This window comes from Neodiprion lecontei, chromosome 1 (assembly GCF_021901455.1).
Source record: "Neodiprion lecontei isolate iyNeoLeco1 chromosome 1, iyNeoLeco1.1, whole genome shotgun sequence".
Classification (NCBI taxonomy): Eukaryota; Metazoa; Arthropoda; class Insecta; order Hymenoptera; family Diprionidae; genus Neodiprion; species Neodiprion lecontei.
The window spans coordinates 1,451,208-1,475,091 of NC_060260.1; the positions used below are offsets into that span (position 1 = coordinate 1,451,208).

Consider the following 23,884-nt stretch of genomic DNA (forward strand, 5'->3'; position numbering starts at 1 on the left):
CTGCACTATAATGTGCTACAGTGAGTAACAACCGTCTCATACCGAGTTGCGCGGACTCGTGTGCAGCCCTCGGATTGAACCTATGTAGGTATACAGGTACGTGGGCATACACCATACACCTTCCAGGCCGACACAGGACTGCCTACTTCGTAATTTGTTTGAGTGAGCCAACGAGCCCGCGTTGTCTCTCAGATGGCAGGCTATACTTCCTGATCACCATGAGCTTGATAATAATTTATTTATAATTATTTATAGGCAGCTAGTCTGACGGTGGGCAATTCTCGCGACTGGCAGCTCTGCTTATAATACAACCCGTTAACCAACCCATGAAACACAGGAGGACAATGACCACCGTCGATCCTTGTCGACTTCGTACACACTCTCAAACCGATGCCTCGTTGAGATTTTCTTCGTTTTTTTTTTTTTTTTTTTAATGCATCGGTCGATATTTCATCTCACAAGAGAACTCGAGTCCCTTTTGGTCAGACCACGATCAGCGATGGGGATTGCGACGAGGAAAGATGCCAGCTTCGCAAAATTAGAATGACTGGAAAGCGTCGGATGACATCGTCTGGTCATCCAGAAGTACCAACATCATCAAGGAAGGTGATCGCATATTGCGTTATATCCACGGTTCCTTATCTGCTCAGCTACAAATGTTCCGAAATGTTTGCGACGGTGCGAACAGGTGAAATCGAAAAATCTTTCCCTAAAGCGGGAGAAGAGACTCGCCATCGGATCGTCGAGTTATCTATCGCCATCTTGACGTGTTAATTAGGCGTTCGTGTCTTGCGTCGGTCTTGACGATGACGCTCTGTAGCGAAGAAGCGAGACAGCTGCAGGACTGGATTCTCGATTCTGCGAGTCCGGGGTCTTCGAGTTCGCAGCATCCAGGGCGTGGGCGTATCGCAGTTCTCGCATGTGCAACAGCGACGTACATGAGCACGGGGTTCGTGCATGCAGACCGCGGAAGCACCGGATTACAACCAGTCCTAACATCGTACTATCAGACTCGAGCTGTCATCCCCGTTAAAAGTCAAAGCAGTTATGCAAATAGGGCCAAAGACTGCGTATTACATTACACTATCAACCCCGAAGGGTAGGCGGAATGTACACCGAGCGTTACCGATCCAGTTGGAACCATTGGAACCAGTGCCGGTAAGTCGAGTGTCCCAGTTATTGACCCTGTGCCAATGGAACACTTACCTTAGTGACCCCTTGATATTTTTTCGAGGAAAATTTGAAAGGTTCATCGCTTCGATAGATCTCATGCCATCGCTCTATCTCTTTTCCCCTTTCTATATCTTTCACCCGCAGGCCAGGTGGATGGCAGATAAGATCTGAAATAATTGTCGAGGCATATGATTGTTCGAAATCGAGTTATTAAATCGCCGCTTTACGGTTAGGTATACAGGCATATATTGTATCGGCGCATAATACCCGCCTGTATCTCGGTTCCTATCCCGCCCCTGCGAGCGGGCAAGGGAAGGTCAAAAGGTCAGTCTGGCTACCGATACCAACTAACCAACAACTTTCATTTCGCAATGGTCTCCGTCCGCCCGCCTGCCGTTACAGGCCGATCGATTGTTGCACGTTACATACCTACACACACATATAATATCTAATATACGATATCGTTTGCAATATCCACTATAAACGGCGAACGTAATTGCGCCTAATTGCACATACCGAGGAGAAAGAAAAACTGGGAAGAAATCAGGAATAGAATCGGATCTTCTGCCCCGTCTGGCTGGAGATTAGCGGAAGGATCTTCCGACCAGATACAATGTTACGTTGCCGATCGCGTATCGTGCCGGGTGAATCGACGGATGCATACGTGGAGGAATAAGGGAAGATGAATTGTAATTCGCGGTTTCCCCACCATCGTATTATCGCGGGCACGAGTCAGCGTACGTCAAGCCGTGCAGCCTGCTGCGGACCGGCGCAGGGTCGACCGGTCACGATACCCTGGATAAGTAATGATAGCCTGCCCTCGCCTCGTAATCAGTCCTCCATCTTAATTTATGTTTGCCCCTGCCGGGGGGTCTTCCCTTTTTTCTATTCCCAGCTGATCCCTCTTACCGCCTCCCGCTCTTCTGCCTCGGGCTCTCTTCCCGTTCATCTCGTCTTTCTCCCAACTCTCATCAAACCGATATCTGTCTCAATCGAAAGCGATACGTTCGAGAAGTACGACTCAGCGAAGAATGTTCGAAGCTGCAGTCAACGAAAAAGCACTTTCACGGTGTTCTGGAGATGTCCTTGAATTTTTCTCGTCTCCTGGAAATGTTCTATTTTTAATGTCCTTGAATTTGTTACCAATTTTTTACCGGACACCATGACTTTGCACGGAGCATGAAAACTCAAATAGCCAAAGTTGCAATATATTTCGCTTCATCTTCGAGTGTAACCGAACATTACGAATGGCTAATCCACGTAAACGCGTGTAACGTTGGAACCGCATACGGAATGGTCGTAGCTGCGATCGTTTGAGCTCAGTTTAATGCATGGCGACATAGTGCAAGGGTTGAACACTGCGGGGCAGAATGGTCTACAACTTGTAGCCTCGTTACGGTAACGGCGTCATGCACCGTTGCTGTTTCGGTCGACGTGGCTGCACTGCAAACAAACCCCCCTCCCCCCTCCGAAATCCCTGCACTGTTACAGGGTTCAACATCATGCTCCGTTGACTTCTTGTAGTTCCCGCGTCGCGACTATCGCCATCTTCGAAATCATCCATCCCGACGTTTGTTTTCCCCCCTGCACGATGACGCGACGAAGTGTAAAAAGGTGAACACGAGAATGGAATTCATCCCGCAACCTGCTGTTCCGAACGCGCTTCCAGATGGCGAGGTGGGCCGGTTTACAGTTCGTAGGTGGGTAAATCTATGGGGCAAGGGTCGGTCCCGCCGACTGGCGAGCCGCCGTCCCCATAACCACTACTCACGAGCTAATTGCCGCGCGTGTCGAGGAGCGTAGCTACCGACACCCGCCTTTCCCCATTCTTCGTTTCTAAAGAATGACCGTTAAGCCTCCACCTTGTAATGAGGGATTTTAACCATTCGGCAGCCGTTCGATCCCGTTTAATTAACACCTTGTCAACAGGTGTCGTCTTGGAGGCCAAGCACCGGTCAGCCAGTGGAAACCGTGTCCAATCGGGGAATTAACTTATGGTCGTTGGTTGTACGCTACATCGAAGGAGTCGCGATGCTGAAAAACCGCATTTTCATCCATCGGTAGAAATTTGTTCAGTTATTCGGTCTAGCGGTAGAGCGGTCGTCCAGTCTAAAAACTCTTCCGTCCGAATGACCGTAGAGCTTGAGTTGACCGATGGACGGTCGTTACTGGATTTTCAACCAACTTTTCTCTCCGCAATCTCGACGCTTCGCGATTTACCTGGCGAATAATACGAGCACTGCAAACGGCGCGCGTCCTGTGCGCCAGTGTTCCGAGCACCTTGGCTCGGCCACTGCTATGCATCCACCGACTGTCCGTTGCCCGCTACTTTCTCTACGGCATCTAGAGTAGCTCCGCTCTGCATTATTATCTGTCTACGATCTGCTATCAGTCTTTGGTATTTTTTACGTGCCCCCATCGCCCGTCGTACATGCACGTACACGATACACACGTAACAGGATACCGATTATACACGCTGTCCTCGGCAATCTCTCACTGCATTATACGAGCATGCGGTGCACGATGTGGAAATTCAATTTGACGGCGTTAGCGAGGGATCGCAATTAAGGTGTGATAAATTTTTCTCTCATCATCCACCGAATCGATTCATCGGGAAGAAATTGAAATAGGAAAGAACGAACGAAAGTGATGGATGGGCTTATTTTTGACGCGATGTTCGAGACGGCGATCGAACCACGAGATCCGAAAGGACGAAAATGGGCTGTTGCCCAATTTGAACGCGAATAGCGTTCGATCGTTGCTAATCCGCAAAGGCCGCGTGCGCGTGTAGATGATCTAAGCCGAGGAAGGCGCGTTATGCGATCGTCTTGAGAGACGAGCGCGAGCCGGGAGATCTATTAAAATAATAAATTGAAATAACTGGAATAACTGCGGTAGAGGAGCGCAAGAAGCATCTCTCGGTAATATGTATGATAATAATTGCGCGTTGTACCAGAACTCGAGCGTATTATTTTACAGGTAGGTAGACATCCCGCGTTAATACCGATGTAGATGATCACGTATTACCTACTATCGTCATCCCGCATACCTTACCGCTATACATCCAGTCAACGCGCTCGCGACGTCCAACGGCCTTCAGTCATTTTCACCTCCTGATCAGGTTTCCGTTCTTTCGCAGCGTCGATTTTTCCCCGCTTTGCGAGAATCATTTTTCCTCGAGCTTCGAGAACAGGCTCTCTCGAACCATGTGGGGCAACTAACGCTCCCCGATGTTATAACGCGGCACAACCGGCGCTCGGTCGTAACCCGATCGTCAATCACGCCCACGCGCCAGCTCAGCGCCAATCGGCAGTTGCAAACGGGGTACCCTGTCTCTGCTTTTCTCCGACTAATCGCCATCGCGTTTAAGCGACAAAAACCGCTGCGACCCAGAGTGGAAAAAAGCAACGGACACGTCTTCGACCGTCACAGACGTATTGTACGAGGAGCAAATTTGAGGATATTTGCTTTTCGCCCAGAGACTGGGGAATCGTGCAAAGACTGCGATGCAGCCGCGTGCAGAACGCGTCGGTTCTGCATTAGATCCACATAGGCATGTGGCGATGTTCGTTGATGATACCGTTGCAAAGGAGAGAGCCACACCCCTGGGACAGCGCGAAGAGCGGACCCAGGTACCTGGTACGCCAACACCTAACCGTTCGTACAGATGCGCGTAGTTATACGTGTTCTCACTATATTGCTACTTATACTCTGTACATATCCTATAACAGCTATACCCGCTCCGGCTCCACGGGTAGGTTACTTGTTCAATTTGTTCTCGTGCAGTCCAGCCTGCGAGCTGAGACCGCGTTTCCTAGTCGCTAAATCGGCCCGATCAATTATATCACTGACCTCGAAAAGCTCAAAGTCAAACGAACCGTTTTTTTGGATGTTTTTTTTTACGTATCAAGAGCACTGCGCAAAATAAATTCATCTTCAATGATTGGTTATAGCGATGGTTAAATTTCAAAGTAAAGTTTCGTGAACCGAATCATGGATCAGTAGAGTAAATTGTGACAGAATGATTGTTTTTCATCTTAACGGATTATGGTATATGTCTTTAATAAAATCAACGATCTTGTTGACTCTTGGAGAGGAGGTGAATCTTTGATCATCTAGACGGTCAACGGGTGACGAACCAGAGTCAGTTACCGAACGATCAGGCGTTCGGAAGGTATTGGAACAGGGATATAGGAGATGCCCTCGAGGAGAGGCGCGATACTGGAAGTATGTAGGTCCGCGCGCACTCCGCACCCACACAACGGACCTGCGGTACCGCCGGATCCGTACGGCGTCACGGGCGTCCTTTTGCGAACGGTATATCGGGGCCTGAAGGGCGAATCGTGATTGGTATCCGCGGCTGAATTTCCCGGGGTGGGAAAACCACGAGGACGAGGACGCAGGTCCGCTAACGATAATCTCGGTGATAACGCGCGACAGTTATCACGGAAATGAGGATGCCGGAGGCGCGGTATCGCCGGGGTTGTCGTTAAACCAGTTTACAGCGCGGCTGACTGTTTATTTATGAACGTACAGACGCTGGGCCCACGTGCAGAAGAGAATTATCAAGGGAGGATAACGCTTCGGAGATGCTCCACGCACGCACCACCGAAGAACGAGCTCCTGACACTTCTCATCTCTGACCCTGACGTAAACAATTTCCGAATGTAAATACCCCGGCTCGAGATACCTTCGCTCTCTAAAGAGGCTCATTCTCGCACCACGTCGCTCTCCCCCCCGGGCTGCCGCATCTTCTTCACCCCTTCAACCCGGGTAATTACGCTTCACCGTCCGAACTGCTGCGCCCGACTTTCAGAGAGCGAGATCGTTTGACCCCTCACTTGTTAAGTCGACTGTCTTCCCTCCTCGCCTCGGGCGGGTCGGAAAAAATCACTATACTGATACGAGGTCGCAACAAGTCCGAGGGACGTCGTCCGTCCAAATCCCGGTACTGGATTGGTCAGTTTTTTGGACATTGGGGAGAAAGAATATGAATAAAAAACGATGCGGGCTTTACTCACCGTCCTGGTTCATCCCGTGGCTCCCGTCATCTGTGGCAAAGCAAAAAAGAGGTACATTAGAATCTGGGTTGGCCGACGCAATCGGTGCAACGTCGTGCATTGTGACGCTGGACAGGATAATACCTTTATTTGCCAGGGTTGTGTACCGTAGGCACGAACGGCCGAGCCTATTTGTACCGCGAGCTGCTATCGCCGCATCGTGAGTCTTCCTTTATTTAACCCCATAAATTGCAAGGCTATCTTGAAGTGCCTTCGCATATAAATACACGGTGAAAATATACACGTCGGAATGTGAAACGTTGCCCCGCACTCGCCGGCGTCCACGCGCACGACGTCTCACCGCGGGTGGAGGGAACAAAAAATCAATCTCGAGGTAGGAAAAATTGATACAAGTTGATCATTATACGCGCCCGATCGCGTGACCAAAATGTCCGAAACCCTGCCGCGACGGTTGCGCAAAATATCGCGGGGTAAAAGTCGTGCAAAAAGAGCATCCAAGGTAAAATAGCGGTTTTCGCGTCCCGGGCTGGCCTCTGTCAGTGTGGGCCAACCGATCGCGAGTACCGAGTGATTCACTGCAGTCAGCGAGCGATTATTACAATTCTTCGGCTCAAGTCTGAGCGCGGAGTGACTTTGGAGCGTTTGTCGAGACTCCGAGTCGTGTGTAAAAGGTGCTTAGAAACTGTTGAACGACGTAAAAAGCGCCGCTAGCCGCGCAGCGTCGAGCAGGACGAATCGGTTTTACGCAGGTATAACACCGCGATCAAAGTACAGCTGGGATCGGAAGTCGATTAAGTAACCGTGGTTGTAAAAAATGTCTTAAAACCCGTTTAATTAGCCGGATTAAGCGACGTCACCCGGTCAAAAAATTACCCACAACAGAGGGAATAACAACACAGAGCGTACCCCAAGCCACAATCATCGCCATTAATCAACTCATGCACTACCACGCGATCTTGCCGGTCGGCTTCAGCGCAGCCTGAACACCCGGATCATTTACCTCGATGCACGTGCCTCCTAACGAAGTTTACGTCCCTGACAGCCGCGCGTATGCTAATATTTCCAGTTTCGATTTTTTCCAGCACCAGTTTGAGTTCCCGGCACCCGACGATTCCTCCGATCCTGCAGCTTCGACGATTCAAATATCGCGCGTGGAACCCGACGCGTCGATGATGGGACGGTTTGTCGTTCGGGGAAAAACGGCGCTCCCGTCAGCCGATCGTGACAAGGACGAAGAGGACGCGACGCCCCCTTGCCCCTCGATCTTAAAACCCTCCTGGTTAATTCGGCGTGATATAGAGGCATTCGAATTGATCCTACGGAGAGACAGTCCCATTTGTATGCCAGGTTTATCGAGTCCGAGCGATCGGGATAGCGCGGCATCTCATCCCGGGTCAGTGATACCGGGAGGCAGTTACATATTGAGCGTATTAACGAGGGAACAGCAAAGTCAGGGCCCGGAGTCATCGGCGATCGGCGGAGCGCGTTTCGTGCGTGGTCCGCACGCTTCTTCCTCTAGATCCTCTCGACCCTCTCGATTCTCCCGGTCTCTTCCCGGTCCATCGTCCGTCTGACGCGCTTTGTCAAATACTTGATATCATTAGGTTTAACGACCCAGACTCGTGCAGTGTCACTGGCTCCCGGCCCCCGCGGCTCCTTTCATCTCGTTCGCCCCGTACCTACTTACCGCTTACTTACCTACTGGGTTATTTGCTTAATACGCCGTCCGCATCAGCCCCCGGCAGTCGAGGCTCACCTACGGGCCGAAACAGCTGCCCGTTTGTTCCCGAACCGTATTACGTGAGTGTTTGTGTACAGTGCAAGAAAACAGCGTCGGTTACTGCCGATCGAAAATATACCTGCTCGAACTCGATCGCTCGATAGTACAAACGCGATCGTAACCACAGCGGTACCACGGCAGTGTCTCTGTTCAAAGAAATCTTCCCGCCAGCTCCTCCCTGCATCTCGGACAGTCATGCTCCGCGCTGATCATTAGAGAAACTCCGATAGCAGCGACAAGCGGTAATTAATACCGCATCGTAAAACGCTTTCGCTTCACCCGCACCGTTTCGAATTCATCCCCCCGTTCCCTTCGATTTTTCTACGCCCACGTCTTGCCGATTTTTCCTGTCTCCTTCGGGCTAATCGGTTGTACCGATACGAACGCGTTACAGCGTAGCCGGGTAATCGTCGGTTTCTGATCGTGTATGGATCGTATAAGGTTACGGGCGGGTGTATATAATACTGCGGTTGAATTACGAGATGATCGGCGCGATGTATCGGCGTGTATGGCGGTTTAATCGACGGTGAAAAAGCCGCGTTCCGACGCCTCGTGTCTTTTTACACCGGAATGCCAGCTCCCGTCGCAAACGCGCGAATAATGCTGGCAAGAAGCGTTCGGCGAGCAATTACCGCGAAAAGAGGCGCTCCGGCACACGACTGAGAGATTGGCATCCTATCTCAACACCCGACTTTGTCATACCCGTGAGACATTTACACCGCGAGCCGGTGTGATTTTTAGAAAAAAAAATGGATTCGAAAGAAGAAACATACGTTTTTTCTCGGAGTCCTCATTCATACCTCCGGGTGTTGCATTGCCTGAGGCATGGTGGTGGTGCATTCCCAGGGAGTCCTGAGGGTGCGGGTGAATCGACGCCAGCGCCGAGTCCCCAAGGTGGAGCCCCCCGTGCTGCGTCGCGTGCGAGGGCAGCTCCATGCTGATCATAGCCGTGCACCGAGGTCCTGGTACCGCTTCGTCCTTCCTCTGCCTCCGAGGCTCCGATCCAAAGCCGACGCGCAACGGATCCTGAAATCACGAAATTAGATGGGTCCTGGGTTTTAGGAAATCGGGAGATCTTGACGACTTCTAGAGATTCGGGAGGCCGGTACGATCCGGCGAAAGAGCAACGAAGGTTAAAACTTGCTCGAGAGCGATCTTTCGAGGAATGTCACGTGATTCGATGCTAATAAAGACGGTGTCCGTAGCGGCTAATTTGCAACGGAATGAATGAATTTCTGCCCCACTCGGCACGGCGATCGTTATAACATTCCACAATCCGATCACGAAACTGCGTGCCCGTATGTATCGAGTTGAAGAACCTGCGAGTCAATTACCTTATCTGTCAGTACCGAGGATGTTATGAGGATAGAGAGAGAGAGAGAGTCCAAACAAGGTTGTCTGCCAGTGCACGTGTGCAGTACCTACGCAGATCGAGATCGGATCTACACACGCGCGGGTTTTGGTGTAGTTGAGGAATGGATAGCCACATCGAGTGACTAGAATAAAAGCATAATAAAAAGTGGAGCGTGTGAGGTGGCGGCGGCGGGGGGAGATGAACGAAGGATCGAGGAGTTGCTCCGGGTTTTAAGAATTGGTTCTCGTGTCCCTCGCCGTCCCGCGGCGGTGGTCACGTCTTCTTACGCTGATAGAGTGTGCACGGAGCGACTGGGCATCGTTGTTACCAACACATTTCGAACGACCCAGTGTGGTGCGGTGGATGCGATGGCATGGCCAAACCCCGCTCGGAGCTCTAAAAATAAAACCTGGTGGTCCACGTTCCGGAATTGCCTGTGCTACGCTTTTTGTGGTCAAAAGTAGATGATTTCTTAGCCCCTTTCTACGTAATGGTTTACCGTGCAGGCTCACCGTTTCTTTTTTCTTCCCCACTCTTCTTGCTTCTTCTCTTCCTTCGACCTACCGGTTTTTTATTTTTTTTTTTTTTTTTTTTTTTGTTTTTTGTTTTTTTCTTTGTTTTTATTTTCCTTTTTCACTGCCGTACCACCTCATATTCCGCCTTCGGCTCCTCCGGCTACCGCCGATGAATGAACGGATGAATGAAGTGTAATTGCGTTCCTACCGTGCTGCAGGGCCGCCGTCCCATCCCGCCGGATCGCACCCGGTGTAGCGTGTGCGGTGTTGGAAGTACATGCAAGAAAAGTCGAGCTTGGTAGGTACCAGAGACCTGCGGCCCAACGAATGAAAGGCCTAGGCTTCTGGTGTCGGCTCGATGCTCTCCTCTTCTTTTTCACCTTCCTTCTCTTGTACGCGTCTCGTTCTTCGTCGAACGAGAGGAGAGAGAGACGATGGAATTATTTTCGAGACGTTTTCTTCTTGTCCGGGAGAGGGGTAAAACCGGACGATATTGGTACGGAGTTGATATTTTCATCTCGGGCCTGAGAGCCGCAGAGAGTAAGAGAGAGAGAGAGAGGGAAATCGACGGGGGGAGAGAGACGGTGATAATAACAAAGAAACGAGAGGCCTCAAGCGGACGGACGGAGCGGCTATATAAATCAGGTGGAAAGTAACTGTTTCACTTTTTCTTTGGGCTAGCCCGCCGTCGTCGCCCCCGCCTAGTTTCAACGCCATTATATTCCGCGCGCGGTAATCTAGTACGAGTACCTATACGTGCAGCCTACGAGTATAATAGATCCAGTCAAAGTGCTATATTTCGCTGGTAAATTCCTGCGTTGCCTTTCTTCTGATCTTTCTTCTGCCGTACCCACTACCTGCAAGTCCATCTTGCGTCCAGGGTATCTTTTACACAACTTTTATTTCCTGGTAAGAGACCGGGGCCAATTACACGCGACTAGCGAAACCCGCCTGCGTTCCCGTATTTTCATTTCACTCCTCTCTCTCTCTCTCTCTCTCTCTCTTCCCGCAGCCGGCGCGGATATACCACGAATCGAGCCCGTTCAAAATATTCAATTTGCGCTAGTCCGAGGATCATAAGCAAAGAGCAAAATGGGCCGGGAATTGTTTAGAAAATTGGCTATAGTATTGAGTGGGTCGTAACCGGCGTAGATGCGCCTACTCTCGCTGGAATTTCACTCAGAGCGCCTTGGCGAGTGAAGTAGGAGTGTAGATCAGCGGAGTCTAGCAGCAGACTCGGCAATTCTGGGTTTATACGACGGCTCCGTATCCTAATGGACCTCGGCCGGGTGGAGAACGCAACGCGCAACGCAGACCGGCGCTGCGTAAACGCCGGAGAGATTGGCTCGTAAGTTTTAAGCAAAGTTCGAGCAGTCCCGCACCCGCCGATGTTCCGTGCCTACTCGCGTCATAACCCCGCGTGCGTCGAACATTGCACGTATTACGCGAAGGTATTACCTCCGACCGATGTACCTGCCTCGGCCCTTGCCGTCTAACTCGACCAAGCGAGCGAAAGATTGCCGTGGGAGTTTGTTTGCACCGGGGTGCCAGGCATCGCTTAACCGTTGTTTACGGGCCGTCAACCACTTTGTACTTCGCTAACTACCTTCTTCTTCTCCTCCTGCCTTCCTCGTCACCCACCCTTCGCGACCTTCGTCTTTCTACGGCCACTCGACACTAGAAGAAGATACTCCGCCAAAAGGAGGCCTCTTCATTCGACGGACGTCTGCCTGAGACGAAATTTAGCGCTTACTTTAAACCCTGCGTAGGGTTAAAGATGGAAAAGTGGGTTCTATTTCAGTGCAATATCAGACCCTACTTTGAGCGTAAACTTGGTAAATCGGTAAATTTCGGACATTTTTAGCCTCGAAGTAGGGTCTGATATTGCATTGAAATAGAACCTACTTTCCATCTTTAACCCTACGCAGGGTTTGAAGTGGGCGCTAAATTTCGACTCGGGTTGTGGTTCAGAGATGAGACACTCAGGCAGCATCTTGTCAGTTCGACGCCTGGATGGTTTGAATGATTCGCGACATGCTCAGTGTCCGTCGTGCAGAAAACATATCCTCATCCGGCTTCTCGTTGCAGTGGCAACGATCAAAGGGGAGAGCTGCATCTTCGGCTCTTCGAAGTCGAAAATCGCAAACGTTCACGGGGAGAAGTAGACGTTGGGATTCAGAGAAGTCGAGTAGAGTAATGGTGGCGGATGATCCGTGGGATTTGTACAACGGAATTGTACCTTTAATGCAATGGTTCGAGGAGGGGTTCAACAATGCGTGACAATATATTCAAATTGACGGAACAGCCGGAGATGGAAGTAGAAGCGTAACACGGAAGAGGCTGCAATAGCAGGTTCAGGGCGAGGATGGCAGGTTCTGCCATACATTATGCAACTTCTTGGTTCGTAAACGAAGACCTATGCGAGGAATTCGAAGAAGCATTCGAACGGCACCCACCCCCTCCCCAATTACCCCCGAGGAAAAAGGAAGAGGAGTGGTATACATGTATATTTACACTTGGCTATTAACCTATTCCTCGCTTCCTGCACCTCTTGCCTCCTGATCCTTACGCAGGAACCTGTGAAACTGCACAGCAACACGTAATTCGTTCGTATATTTCGCGGTTCGACGCCGAGGCTTCTTTGTTCGCGGTTTTATACTTCGTTACTTTTCTTCTTCGGGCAGATTCCATGCTCGTCTCGTCCGTTGACACGCACCTCGCTAATTCCACGCGCGGCTATCTGCCGATCTACTCAATGCCGCGAGAAAAGGAACGCAGCGGCAATTAGCAATTTGCGCAACGGACTCGAGTGTTGCCGACTGGCTGGTGCGTTCGTTGTTTGCGAAATTTCCCCATTTTCATTTCCCCGTCTTATTACCCGCCCATTTTTTATTCATCGATTCTCCGCATCCCGCAGAACAATTATTTTTCATGGCAACACGATACCCTCCTCTCTCCCTTCATTCTTATTCGCTGCTTGCGCACTTATCCACTTACCATGCCACTTAATTACACAATGTTTGTACGTTCTTTTTCAGACTGGTACTGGATCGCGTCCTGAGCCAGGCGCAAACGAATATCCCAGCCTTCGTTGTCGCCGTGGTGAACACGGAGTGGTGGACGCATGTGTCACGGTGCAAGGTAGGTATGATATCTGCACGGGAAGGCGAGACCGCGCTATTACTCAAACGCGTGACACACGCGTTACGTATTCAATGTGCGTATGATACCGGCCCCGGTATAATCTATGGATTAATGAAGAAAAATCCGCACGGTACCTAGTAGAGCATGGCGACGGGACAGGACGACGCGGCCTACGTACGATCCCAAGTCTCGACTCTCAAGGTACCGCACGCATGGCTCTGCGACTTGTCGGGCTTTCTACCTGTCAATCCGGCAGTATTTCTGCATCCACTTCTCGTCTCTCGTTCGCCCATTTTCGTTGCACGGTATCAAACACATCTCGCTGGCTAATCATGGCTAAAATTCTTCACCGGGATCGAAAGACGTTCGCTTCCCGCAGCCCTTGTCGGTAGAACACGTACGTTGAACCATGTACGAGGTCCGCGAGCCGAGTGACAGCTTCGCATGTGCGAGACGGGTACGTAGGTATGATTGGCGAGTGTACGGACTCTGCTTGAATTCGCATCCATTCGGTGCGATAAAGACAAATCGCAGTTGAAAGTTTTTCTTCCTAACTTTTACAGCTTAATTCGTGCCTAAGACCGTGAGAGTTTTCGAAAACGGGCTTTATTCAGATCGTCCTATGTGATTAACAGCTGTTATAGAGACTCTTTTTTGCAACTGTTTGGAAGGAGAGGTAAAAGAAAGAGGTTCTAGTGATTTGCGCTGTTCATTCTGTGCTCGTAATCGGCACAGGGCAGTCTCAACTGGCCATTAAAGTGGTGTGAGGATCGGAACAAACGATCGGCATCGTCGTCTAGACGCCACGGATATTATGCTCCAGATGCAGAGGTATACCTGTAACGTCTATATACCCGATGAATTACGACTGCGGAGCAGCCATGTTGCAAAAAACAATTATTCACACGGAACGGCGCCGCGCAGATTTTACCCGAACCGGAAGATCGGCTCTAGGATTGTTGATACGATCGGCCATGGATCGGCCGAACGGATCGTCCCAGAAGTTGAGGGAATATTGCGCTTCTGCAGCCACTCGATTCAGCTTCCACGGATTAAATTATTCCGGCTAACGGTAGGTCGGATTGATTCGGTGCTGTGATCAATCGGACCCGAGCGTGTAGCATCATCAACGAGTACAGTTACGCGCTTACAATACCCACACTCAGGGAATCGACGTGATTCTCGAAATATTCTTCGGTGACAGTGCCTACCTGTATAATAAATTGATTCGACGAAGCCACGGCACGGATTTCCATCGCCTGACGCTGTACGTAGGATTCGATCCAACGCGATCCTGAATGAACTCGAAATAGGACCTAGGTGCCACATTTTCCAACCTTGGCCCGGTTCGAGGATCGCGGTAGCTGTGCCGTATATTCTTGGCTCGGCTATCGGAACGTGGCTGTCGGACCGATTACGGGTGGAACGAGACGTTTTTCGTACGGCTCGATCGATCAACGGGCGATCGAGTTTTGTTCTCTACATCGTGACGACGATGCCCCTCTTTCAACTGGAAGCTGGTAGCATCAACCTAGATGCGATGTACAGGTAAATATACAGAGATGACGACGACGACGATGATGATTATGCGCGCCTGTGTCGACAATCACGAGCCGTTCGCGACGTGATCTGGCAAGTGAGGATCGTGAATAAGAACGTCGAAAATGCGGAAGAGGGGAAAGTCCGACTGGCTGGATCGAAAATATGGATCGATTTATACGCCTGCAGGTTACCGCTTGGCATATTATTGTGATACCTAAACAATAAATCTGGAGTAGTGACACACTTTGCTCGCATTCCAAATTTTTCGACTATATTCTCTTTCATGGGTTATACATAATATTGTAACGGTACAGGTACGAGTATGAGTGTGCACCGCCTCGGAATGGTCGTTGATAAATCTGTCCGATGATGCGAGCTAGCCAACTCTCGTCTCGCGGCGAGCTTTTTATCATTCGATTTACAAAGCCTCCCGACTCGCGGCAACGATAACAATGCGGCTTGATCGGGCACGATCAGGTGTATAATCGACGTTTCCTCGGTATTGGTGTAACACCGTAACACACTCGATGCCCAACGACGAACAAGAATTTCTTTTACTCCGTACCCACCCAGTGCATGTAGTACCAGGACCGAGGCACGCTGCCGATCAAGAACGCGTCAAGAGAAAATTACCACCCGGCTTACAATGCTCACGAAGAGTGTTGCGAGGAAAATTTTCCAAGCGAACGGCAGTCGACGATCCCCTTTCTCACCCCCAAGTCGAGACGCTCGACACCGGAGTTAAGAGGGAAGAGGGAAGAGTCTTACATGAGGTTAATATTCGACACGGTCGCAGTCTTGCGACCGACGCGTGGCTCGGTCACTGGTCAAGCAATCAATCGGGGAGAGCCAGGCCAGGTAGGAAAGTGGAAAGAAACGAAAGACGAGATAGCGAGACTGGGGAAAGGGAGGAGGAAGACGGGAGGCGAGGGAGGAACGGATCAGGAACAGAGAGACAGAGAAGGACCGGCGTGTTCAATTGATTGGTCCTGGAACATCCTGCCCCGCATCTATGGGAAAGTCGAGTGAGACTTTTTGCCGGTGACTCTAAACCAAGGGCCGCGAGTTCTCTCTGTCTCACTCTCTCCATTCTTCATCTCGGTATCTTTCTCCGACGAAATAAGACTGCCGAACCAAAACTGCCTCATTCATTGAATCGGTGTTGCCCGCCTGGCGGCGGCGAACTGGAGCAAACGGCACTTAATGCCAATGCGCCAATTTTGTTCCTCATATCCAAGTTCACCCACGTTTTCGTTGATAACCTTGACGGGCAGGTTGACGGCTACGCGCTCGGCAGAGATACCAGGTGCCATGCCGGACGACGGAATAAAGTTGCCCTGTGCTTCGGCACGTAACGGTGATGACCTTGGCCGATGGTGGGTGGTACGGGAAGTCGACAAGGTTTTTATCGCGGCTGACTACTCCGTTACCACGCTTTTCAAACCAACTGCTTAGGCCTACTCGTTCGGACGAACTACTTTACGCGTTACCTTTGCTACGATTGTTTCGCGGTATACGTGAAAAAAATACTGTCTAGTAAGAATGAGAATCGGTATCAGTCTGGTCAGTCTTGTCGTCAATTTTCAGGGATTGAAACGATTCGAGAACCACAATTATGCCCAACTGGAGTTAGTAACCGCGGTTATTGCGACTTAATTGTAATATCGGTAACTAGAAATAAAAGTTATGGCCATAGAAACGCGATAAAATAACGGTCTAACCTCAGGTCCTTGCAGTTCTTGAGACTCATCTCTTGTACAGTGGCAGGAATTGAAAGACAAGCGATGGAAATTGACCATTGGGGTATGATAATTGGTTGCATTAAATACAAAATACATCGATTTTCTGCGAACAAAATTCGATGATTCTGGAAAATATTCGGGACCAAAGAAACATTTTCTCAACAAAAAAAAAAAGAACCGAAATAAAATAGTAACGTCAGCGTAATATTGCGAAAGACACGATGAGAGTCATAGTTTCACTCTCGCCAAACTCGAGCGTTTGTCTAACGCGTTTAGGTGCCTGGTAGGCATGGTTTGTACACTTGAACAGATATACGCGGAGCTGCGGGTTCCCCTCAGGCCGGATGCTCCCAGCGGACGTCAAATTCCTTTCAGGTTTTTATACCTCCGTTTTTTACTATTTCTTTTATTCTAGCTCTCGCTCTCACTCTCCGTCTCTCTCTCTCTCTCTCTCTCTCTCTCTCTCTCTCTCTCTCTCTCTCTCTCTCTATTCCATTTGACTCGTTTCCGTTGTCGCGGTTGCCGTTTTGTTCGAAAGAAAATTAGGCTGTTTCTCTGTAGCACATGCAGGACTTTCCGTGCGATACCGGACTGCGAATAATCGAAGACGTAAAACTGGGGGACGATTCGAGTCTCGAACCTTAGGGTCTCCCAGGGTCCTCGATCAGGCTCGAAGCGACTGCAATTACCCGTAATCGGACCCTCTCCGGCACTCAGCGACTTATACCTCGACGACAAACTGTACGGTGGCTCTGTTTTGTGGCCGGTTTCCGTTGTAAATATGAGCGAACGTGTAAAATGTGGTATGGAGAACGTGTTACGCTTACAATGCGCCCGCTCGCCTTCCTGACTCGGCGCTGAAGATTCGATCTGATTCGATTCGATTCGATTCGATCTACCGATATCACCCGAAGCTCGCAAATAATGATTGTTAAACAAGGGGACCGATCGTGCGTGCTAAACAACGCCCGGTCTCACCTCGTTAAAGTCGAGGCGCGACAAGCGAAACGAACTTTTCAACTCACCAACGTCCGAGAGAATCCGCCTTGTCTTAACTATTTATTACACACCCGCGAAGCCCGTTTTACGAGGCCGCAGCTCGACCACCCCCAAGGACGCCAGATAACGTCTTACCATCTTTTCTACATTTTTTCACTACTCTTGCTCAATTCAATTTTATGAACGTGCAAATTTTAATACGAAACATTTTTCCGTTTCGTTACCTGCAAGGCTGCCACCGTGAAATAATACCAAATTGTGCGTCTCTTTCAGCGAAATCGTTGCCGAAATTTATGTTTCAAAACCTCACGTTATGGGTATCTATTCTGGTTTTCAAACTATCAAATCCCACCGACTCCCCAACCTTCTGTCAAAATCGCTAAAATTCTTGGCCACGGTGTATCCGCAGAAACGAAGAATAGTCGGAAACTGGCAAAAAACATTTTCGATACGCAACAAGTATCGTAGGTAAGGTAAGCGTACCAGTTATCGACAAGTTTAGACCCAATTATTAACCATCTTATTTTTCAAAATTATAAATTGACAACACAAATTGTGAACTTCTCGATGACCAAAACCAATTGCTAGAGGGTTAGACACACTACCGATTTATTTTTTGGTAATTTCAGAACTAAGGATCAAACAGATACAGCCAAAAATGGTAAATAATTGGGACAGGGTCAATAACCGATACACTTACCTCAGACATATATCCGAGATGCTGGATGGATGACGGCTTTTTGTATATCCGCATCTGAATATATTGGATTTCAGAAGAAAAGGGCATGGTAAATATTGTGAAAAAGCGCGAAATCCTTGGCTGCATTCGCGGTAACAAAGAAACTCGATTAATGCACACACGCGGTCAATTCGCCTTGCGTAGGACCATCGGCAGGGATCTCTCGTTGAAATCCTGCCAGTCACGAAGAGGCGGACGGGTGTTGCTCTTCTTCGTAATGCCCAGCAGCAAGCCGAAGCCGGGCCGGTGCGGTGGGAGCAACGCGGTGCGGTGCGGCTATTAGTTGCTCGCATTATTACAACCTGCAATTCCAATTAGTTAGGTTTGATACGGCGAGAGGGAAGGCGATGCGGCGCATCCTACGCCTCTGCCGTGTAATTGCGGTATATGTACAGAGATTAGACACGAATCGGGTCTGCAGGGTGTGCGTCGGCAATCGGTCGGTATCTGCCTCCGATTCCGAAGCGAACCGCGCTTCAATCCCGGAGATGAGAAGATGAACGCGGCTGCGGCTCGTTGCCGCGCTTCATCCAGCCTCCGTGTGCAATGAAATTATAAACGCACCTGTACGAGCAATCGCCGATTTACCGTCGTTCAATTATTGCAAAATCACCATCAACTCCGGGCGAGCGGGCGGCAACTGCCATGCTGCACTTATCCGCGTCTGGCTTCGCGGAGGAGGCGTGAGGTGCTCTCGATGCCAGGCGAACTGTTTCAGAAGCATCCCAGGTTTATTGGTCGATAATTTGATTTCCTCGTTCCTTGGCATTTTAATGAAAACGTCGAAGATTCCTCGCCAGGAATCAATCGCTCGCTCTGTAAGCGGTTATTCGCGCAGCTGATAACTGAGCTTCGATAAACTGCGTCAATGGGAGCTTGGATTCGGACTACTCGAGTTACCCTCGTCCTTCGATTCGACGAAAATTGTCGATTCACAACGAGCACAAGTTGTTGGGAGGAGGAGGAATAATAATAAACTCCGAGGTAACGATATTCTGGCCGGTTTCTCGAGCTCAAGTTCGTGCGCTCTTATCGGTTGGCTTTGCCTTCACCTTGCCCGAGAGTGGGCAGAGGAGGAATCCTCATGCATAGTCGACGGTTGCACCTGTTCCACGCACTTTGACTTTATTACGTACAATATCTATATATCCTAGATCTATATACATACTAATAGCTAAGTTTACGACTTATAAGCGGACTATAACTCGATTTATGACTTAGTGAAAATTTCCAACCGAGCTGCCACTGCGCCGAGTAATTACAATGGGCTTTAATGGCCTAACAACTATCCCGATCAACTGACTCAGGCCTCACTCGAGCTGCGATCACTCCGGAGCCCCCGGGTATCGCGAATAATTTTCAATTAATACTCACGGACGAAACCCACGGCCGTTATCCCCACCCACGTGAATATTGTGCCAGTCGTAAATATGCGGTATGTATTCGTCGCTACTTCAACGTAGCAACGCTCTTACGGTTGCATTCGCGTCAGTTTCAACAATCCGTTTTTCCACAGGTAACCAAAGCCCAGAAATTATATACACAAATAAAAACGATATTCTAACGTATTTATCGACGACACTACTGAAGGGAAATACGCGTTCAAGAATTCCTTTGCACTGATTGCGCACATCTGTTATTCGAATCCGGAAGACGGAGTCCTGATTGATACGCTCAGGCGAAACGAGTTCTTTCACTTCGCATGCAGAAAACGTGTCGACGAAGTCCTGCCGGGCGCTGCGCTGCTAATTCGCGCGTAAAAATTCCCGCGACGGGATTAAAATTTGAGCGGGAAAGTTGCGCAGCTGCGCAGGAGCTAATGTGTCAGGATAACGCGTCCTATAAATAGAATCCGGGAGCACGGCTCTAGCGCTGATCTTCGGGTCCATGCAGCCGAGTGCACGCGGCCGGTTCGCGCGTCCGCACGTCTAACTGTATAACTCGGTGCAATGCCACTATGCAATTAACCGTCGAACGAGCTCCGCAGTCTCCGCTCTGGATACCAACAAACTAAACGGGACGACCGCACCCGCGCCTCGCGTCTTTTTCCAACTCTTTTTCGAAAGGACCCCGCAGAACCCTCATGGAAACTTTAAGGGGATTTGAAATCAGACAAATCACTCAAATAACTGCGCAGTCGATTCTCGAAGATAGGCGGAAAGCTGTGATTGATTCCATTCATGAACCTGCTGGTTTAACGGAAGGAGGTGCGACGTCAGATTTTGCCTGGAGAACGAGACTCTCTGACTCTTTCAATAATCGACTTGTCCTGTTTTCCACACGTCTGCGGAGTCTCTGTAAATCGGCTTTGCAGTCTTTGAGTGTTATATTTGATTTCGTGTCCCCTTTGAAGCTTTGTAATTCATAAAAATCGCGTCATCCATATATATTAAAAAATCCATCGACCCCCCTTCTGAAGTCTATATCTCGGAAACAACTAGTTTGCGGGACTTGTGTCCATGAAAACTTTTGATCGAGAGGATATGTTTTGTAACATACTGTAGATCCAGCCAATTCGAAGGGAAGCCAGTTTCCATAAGGATTCTGCGGGGTTCTTTCTTGGGGTCCAATCCGCTTTCGTGCCATGAACCCGTCCAATTTGGAGTTCGTTATCTTCGCTTGTGCCTACGTACAATCGCAGGGGCATCGCGGTTTTATCTTGGCGCAATAATCGTCGGTTGAATACAAGGATACACTCGCAGGGCCGACGCAGGCCTGCTGAAATTTCTCTAGGGCCGACTACCACCTGACGCTCAAGCAACTGCCTCGGAAGTAGCAGTTGTCTTAAACGCGTAGTTGCGTTGCACGTCCCGTTTCGAAAAGGGTGACTCGCCCTTCGCCTCGCGGCACCCGCCAAGGGCAGATGCTACCGTGTAACGTTCGACTATTAGGAGAAACGAACGAACTTCTTTTGGGGGCTCGACGCCGACTACCCCCATCGGCCGCGACGCCGGAAGGGAAGATACTTTGTTCCTTTTCCTGTTTTTCACAATTTTTTGCTATTTTTCGTATTTTTCAATGGCAGAGCTCGCAGAGTTGCGAAAAAGTTCGAATCTCAAAAGAGCAATAAATGACAGCTTACAAAGGGACGCGGAGAATATCAGCGGATTACTGCGCTTTGAGAGACGGATTTTTAGAGATCCGAGAACGTAAGTAACGGTCTTTCAATCGGATTCAGTTAATTATTGTACTCTGGCCTTTTTCCCTCTGTCATCGCTCAAGCTACGTGTAGATCATACCCTATTTAACGGTGTTCGTCGATTTTAATTTCTTCTTCGCAGATCGATTCGCCTGCAGTAACTGTAACGTACCGTAGGTAATCCAATATGCATATCTCTAACCATGTCTATCGGGACGTGAGTAATTATGTCCAATCTTGAAGTATTGTAAATAATGCAATCGTGAATGAAACAAATCTCAAATTTTAACAACCGCGAGAAGACTGTTAATAATAATAATTCTCAGGACATAAATCGTCAGCGTGCAAATCGATCCATGCAATCGTTCCAAATCGATGATCGGTACTGCCCATTGAATTCCTGGTGTCAATAACGTTGATATTCTCGTCACTCTTTGGGCGATAAAACAGAGTGTGAAAAATCGTGGGTAAAATATCAGTCATCGTGTAAAATAATTGTGAAAGAATGTTTTAACAAAGTGCAAAAAGACGTTGTCGGAATATATTTCTAACGAGGAAGAACAGAAAAAAGAAATGGGGAATAATAATCAATTCTCGACCGAGTAGTGATCGAGGGACGGGGGGAGTGGAGAGAAGGCGATGCAGAGTTGCAGTATAATGTAGAATCAGGCAGGCTGCACGCAGAGAGGCGATGCAGGCTAGAAGAAACATGGGCATAGGTGTGCCTACGAGACGCTCGCACACACACGCGCACGCACACATACACGCGGACGGCTCGAAGTCGATATTTGCCCGTTCATTATTTTCCGGATAGAGTTGATACGTGCACACACCGAGGAACGCGATCGCAAGGGAGATATATTTACGGAGCGTTACTGCATCGCGGCTGTAATTGGCGAATGTAAACACAGTAGTGGCGTGCGGGCCCCGTGCCCGGGTATCCGAGCTGTGTAACCCACCTGTAACCATGCACCTAGTGCACCTAACCCATATAATCGGCGAGCCAGGCTGGCCCGGGTTCAGGCGGAGGTATATGCAGCGGGTACAGAGAGATAGACGGGTAGGCAGGGCTGAGAGAGGCGGCAACGCGAGACACGCGATCGTCGCAATACTCAGGCATGCAAAACCGCGGTTACTTACCTAGGATGTGTGCCCGGCGATTCACCGTCGCGCGGACGCCCGAGTCGAGATCCGCAATTCCCCGGAGGTCCAACTTCCGCTGGAAGCGTCGCGGCCCAGGTTTCCCAAGCGTTCAAATCTCCAGGGATCGCTGCAGGCCGCCCGGACCGACGGATCGACGGATCGATCGATCGATCCTCCCCCGCGATCGGCACTCCCGCGCTGTCGCGTATTCCTCGACACTTCTCAAACACCGTTATCTCATATCCGTTTGCTACGGGAGGTTTACGTTTTGTTCACTGGCGGTGACCGGGCTTGTCGGAATTCTACCGAAGTTCACACTGATCCGCTTGTAATTCTCGCGCACTAATTATTCCCCATATCCGCGGTAGGATACATTTTTTCCACTAAAATACGCCGGTCCGTGGTTTCATCCGCCGATCGGCGAACGATCGGTAACGAAACTGAGAACGGAATACTCGAAAGTTAGCGGGAAAATAACCACCCGTAAAACTTCACCGCGACGTCACTTCTCCGCAACAAGGGGGTGAGTAAGGAAGCGAAGTGCGCGTGTGTTCCGAACCGGTCGTTGATCACCGAGTGAATCCTTCCGGATCGATGATCACTGGAGTTTTCCCTCAGTTGGATGTGTGTCACAGTCGAAGAGTCAGATCCTCCCTCTCTTTCTCCCTCTCTCTCTCTCTCTCTCTCTTCCTCTTCCTCTCCTATCTTTCGCGCACTTTCGTCGCAGCCTCCCGAAGGACGAGGTAAAAATCGAACGAAAGGAATCGATCTGTCGGCTGTAGATCGCGGTGCGACGTAGCAACGCAACGAAACGCGGGCGTAGTAAAACGCGTAGCGTAACGAGACCGTAGTCGGCGAGAGTCCGTGAGAGTATCACCTAGGCTTGCGTACCTCTTGAAGCGTGCAGCGGGAGGCGTGCTGTCCTGGACTGGACTAGTCGGCGGACGGCGGACGTCGGGGCCCGCGGAGGGAGTGCTCGGTCTCGCCTCGGTCCCCCTCCTCAGGTTCCTGACGCTTGTACCTTCGTCCCAGAGCTGTCTTTGCTGCTCGCGCTTCGCGCTCCTGGGCCCCAGGAATGAGGGGTGAGGGGCTGTGGCAACGGGGGGAGGGGGGGGGGGCGAGGGATAGATCGGCGCGGTGGGGGCGGGAGGGGGGAATGGTTCCCCGGCCCCCCTCCCCCCCTTCGTCCGTCCGGTCGGCTACTCCTTCCGCCCCCGCGACCGGAACGAACGAGCTAACACCGAATCGAGATCGGAGTCCCGATCATCCGAGCTGTCTACAACCCCGGAGGGACAGGTGCCCGACCCTTTCACGGGGGACAAATCGGTTTTTTCTTCGAGACCAGCCTCCGAGGGTCGATGACCTCGGATTTAGAGAGTCCCTGATGTTATGAACGGGGCTTAGGAGCTGCCGATTTGCCGTCGATGCCCGTTTGTGTGCCGATTTGTTTTATCCTATTTGTCGATTTTGAAACGTCACCGTGGACGAAGAGTCAACTTCATTTTTCGAGGGAAGATACTGACGATGAGTGTGGAGAATATGATGATAGAATGATCGGTCGTGAAACGTTTCTAATCGCTGTGTGTACACGAT

The 23,884-nt window shown here is 50.1% G+C and overlaps 1 protein-coding gene across 3 annotated transcripts in view; it reads right to left on the reverse strand.

The window, feature by feature from the left end:
• LOC107217101 (paired box protein Pax-5) overlaps positions 1-23,206 on the reverse strand; it is a 79,757-nt gene extending 56,551 nt beyond the window's left edge. The window contains exons 1-3 of one of the 3 annotated variants that reach the window (XM_046740130.1): positions 22,289-23,206; positions 8,775-9,000; positions 6,195-6,224 (exon numbers count right to left, since the gene is read on the reverse strand). In XM_046740130.1, coding sequence (XP_046596086.1) covers positions 6,195-6,224; positions 8,775-8,919 — 175 coding nt within the window. In that variant the 5' untranslated portion in view covers positions 8,920-9,000; positions 22,289-23,206. Of the gene's footprint in view, positions 1-6,194; positions 6,225-8,747; positions 9,001-22,288 lie in introns of all 3 variants that reach the window. The other 2 variants (XM_015654475.2, XM_046740141.1) reach the window with 2 other exon arrangements.
• Between the last annotated feature and the right edge of the window lie 678 nt (positions 23,207-23,884).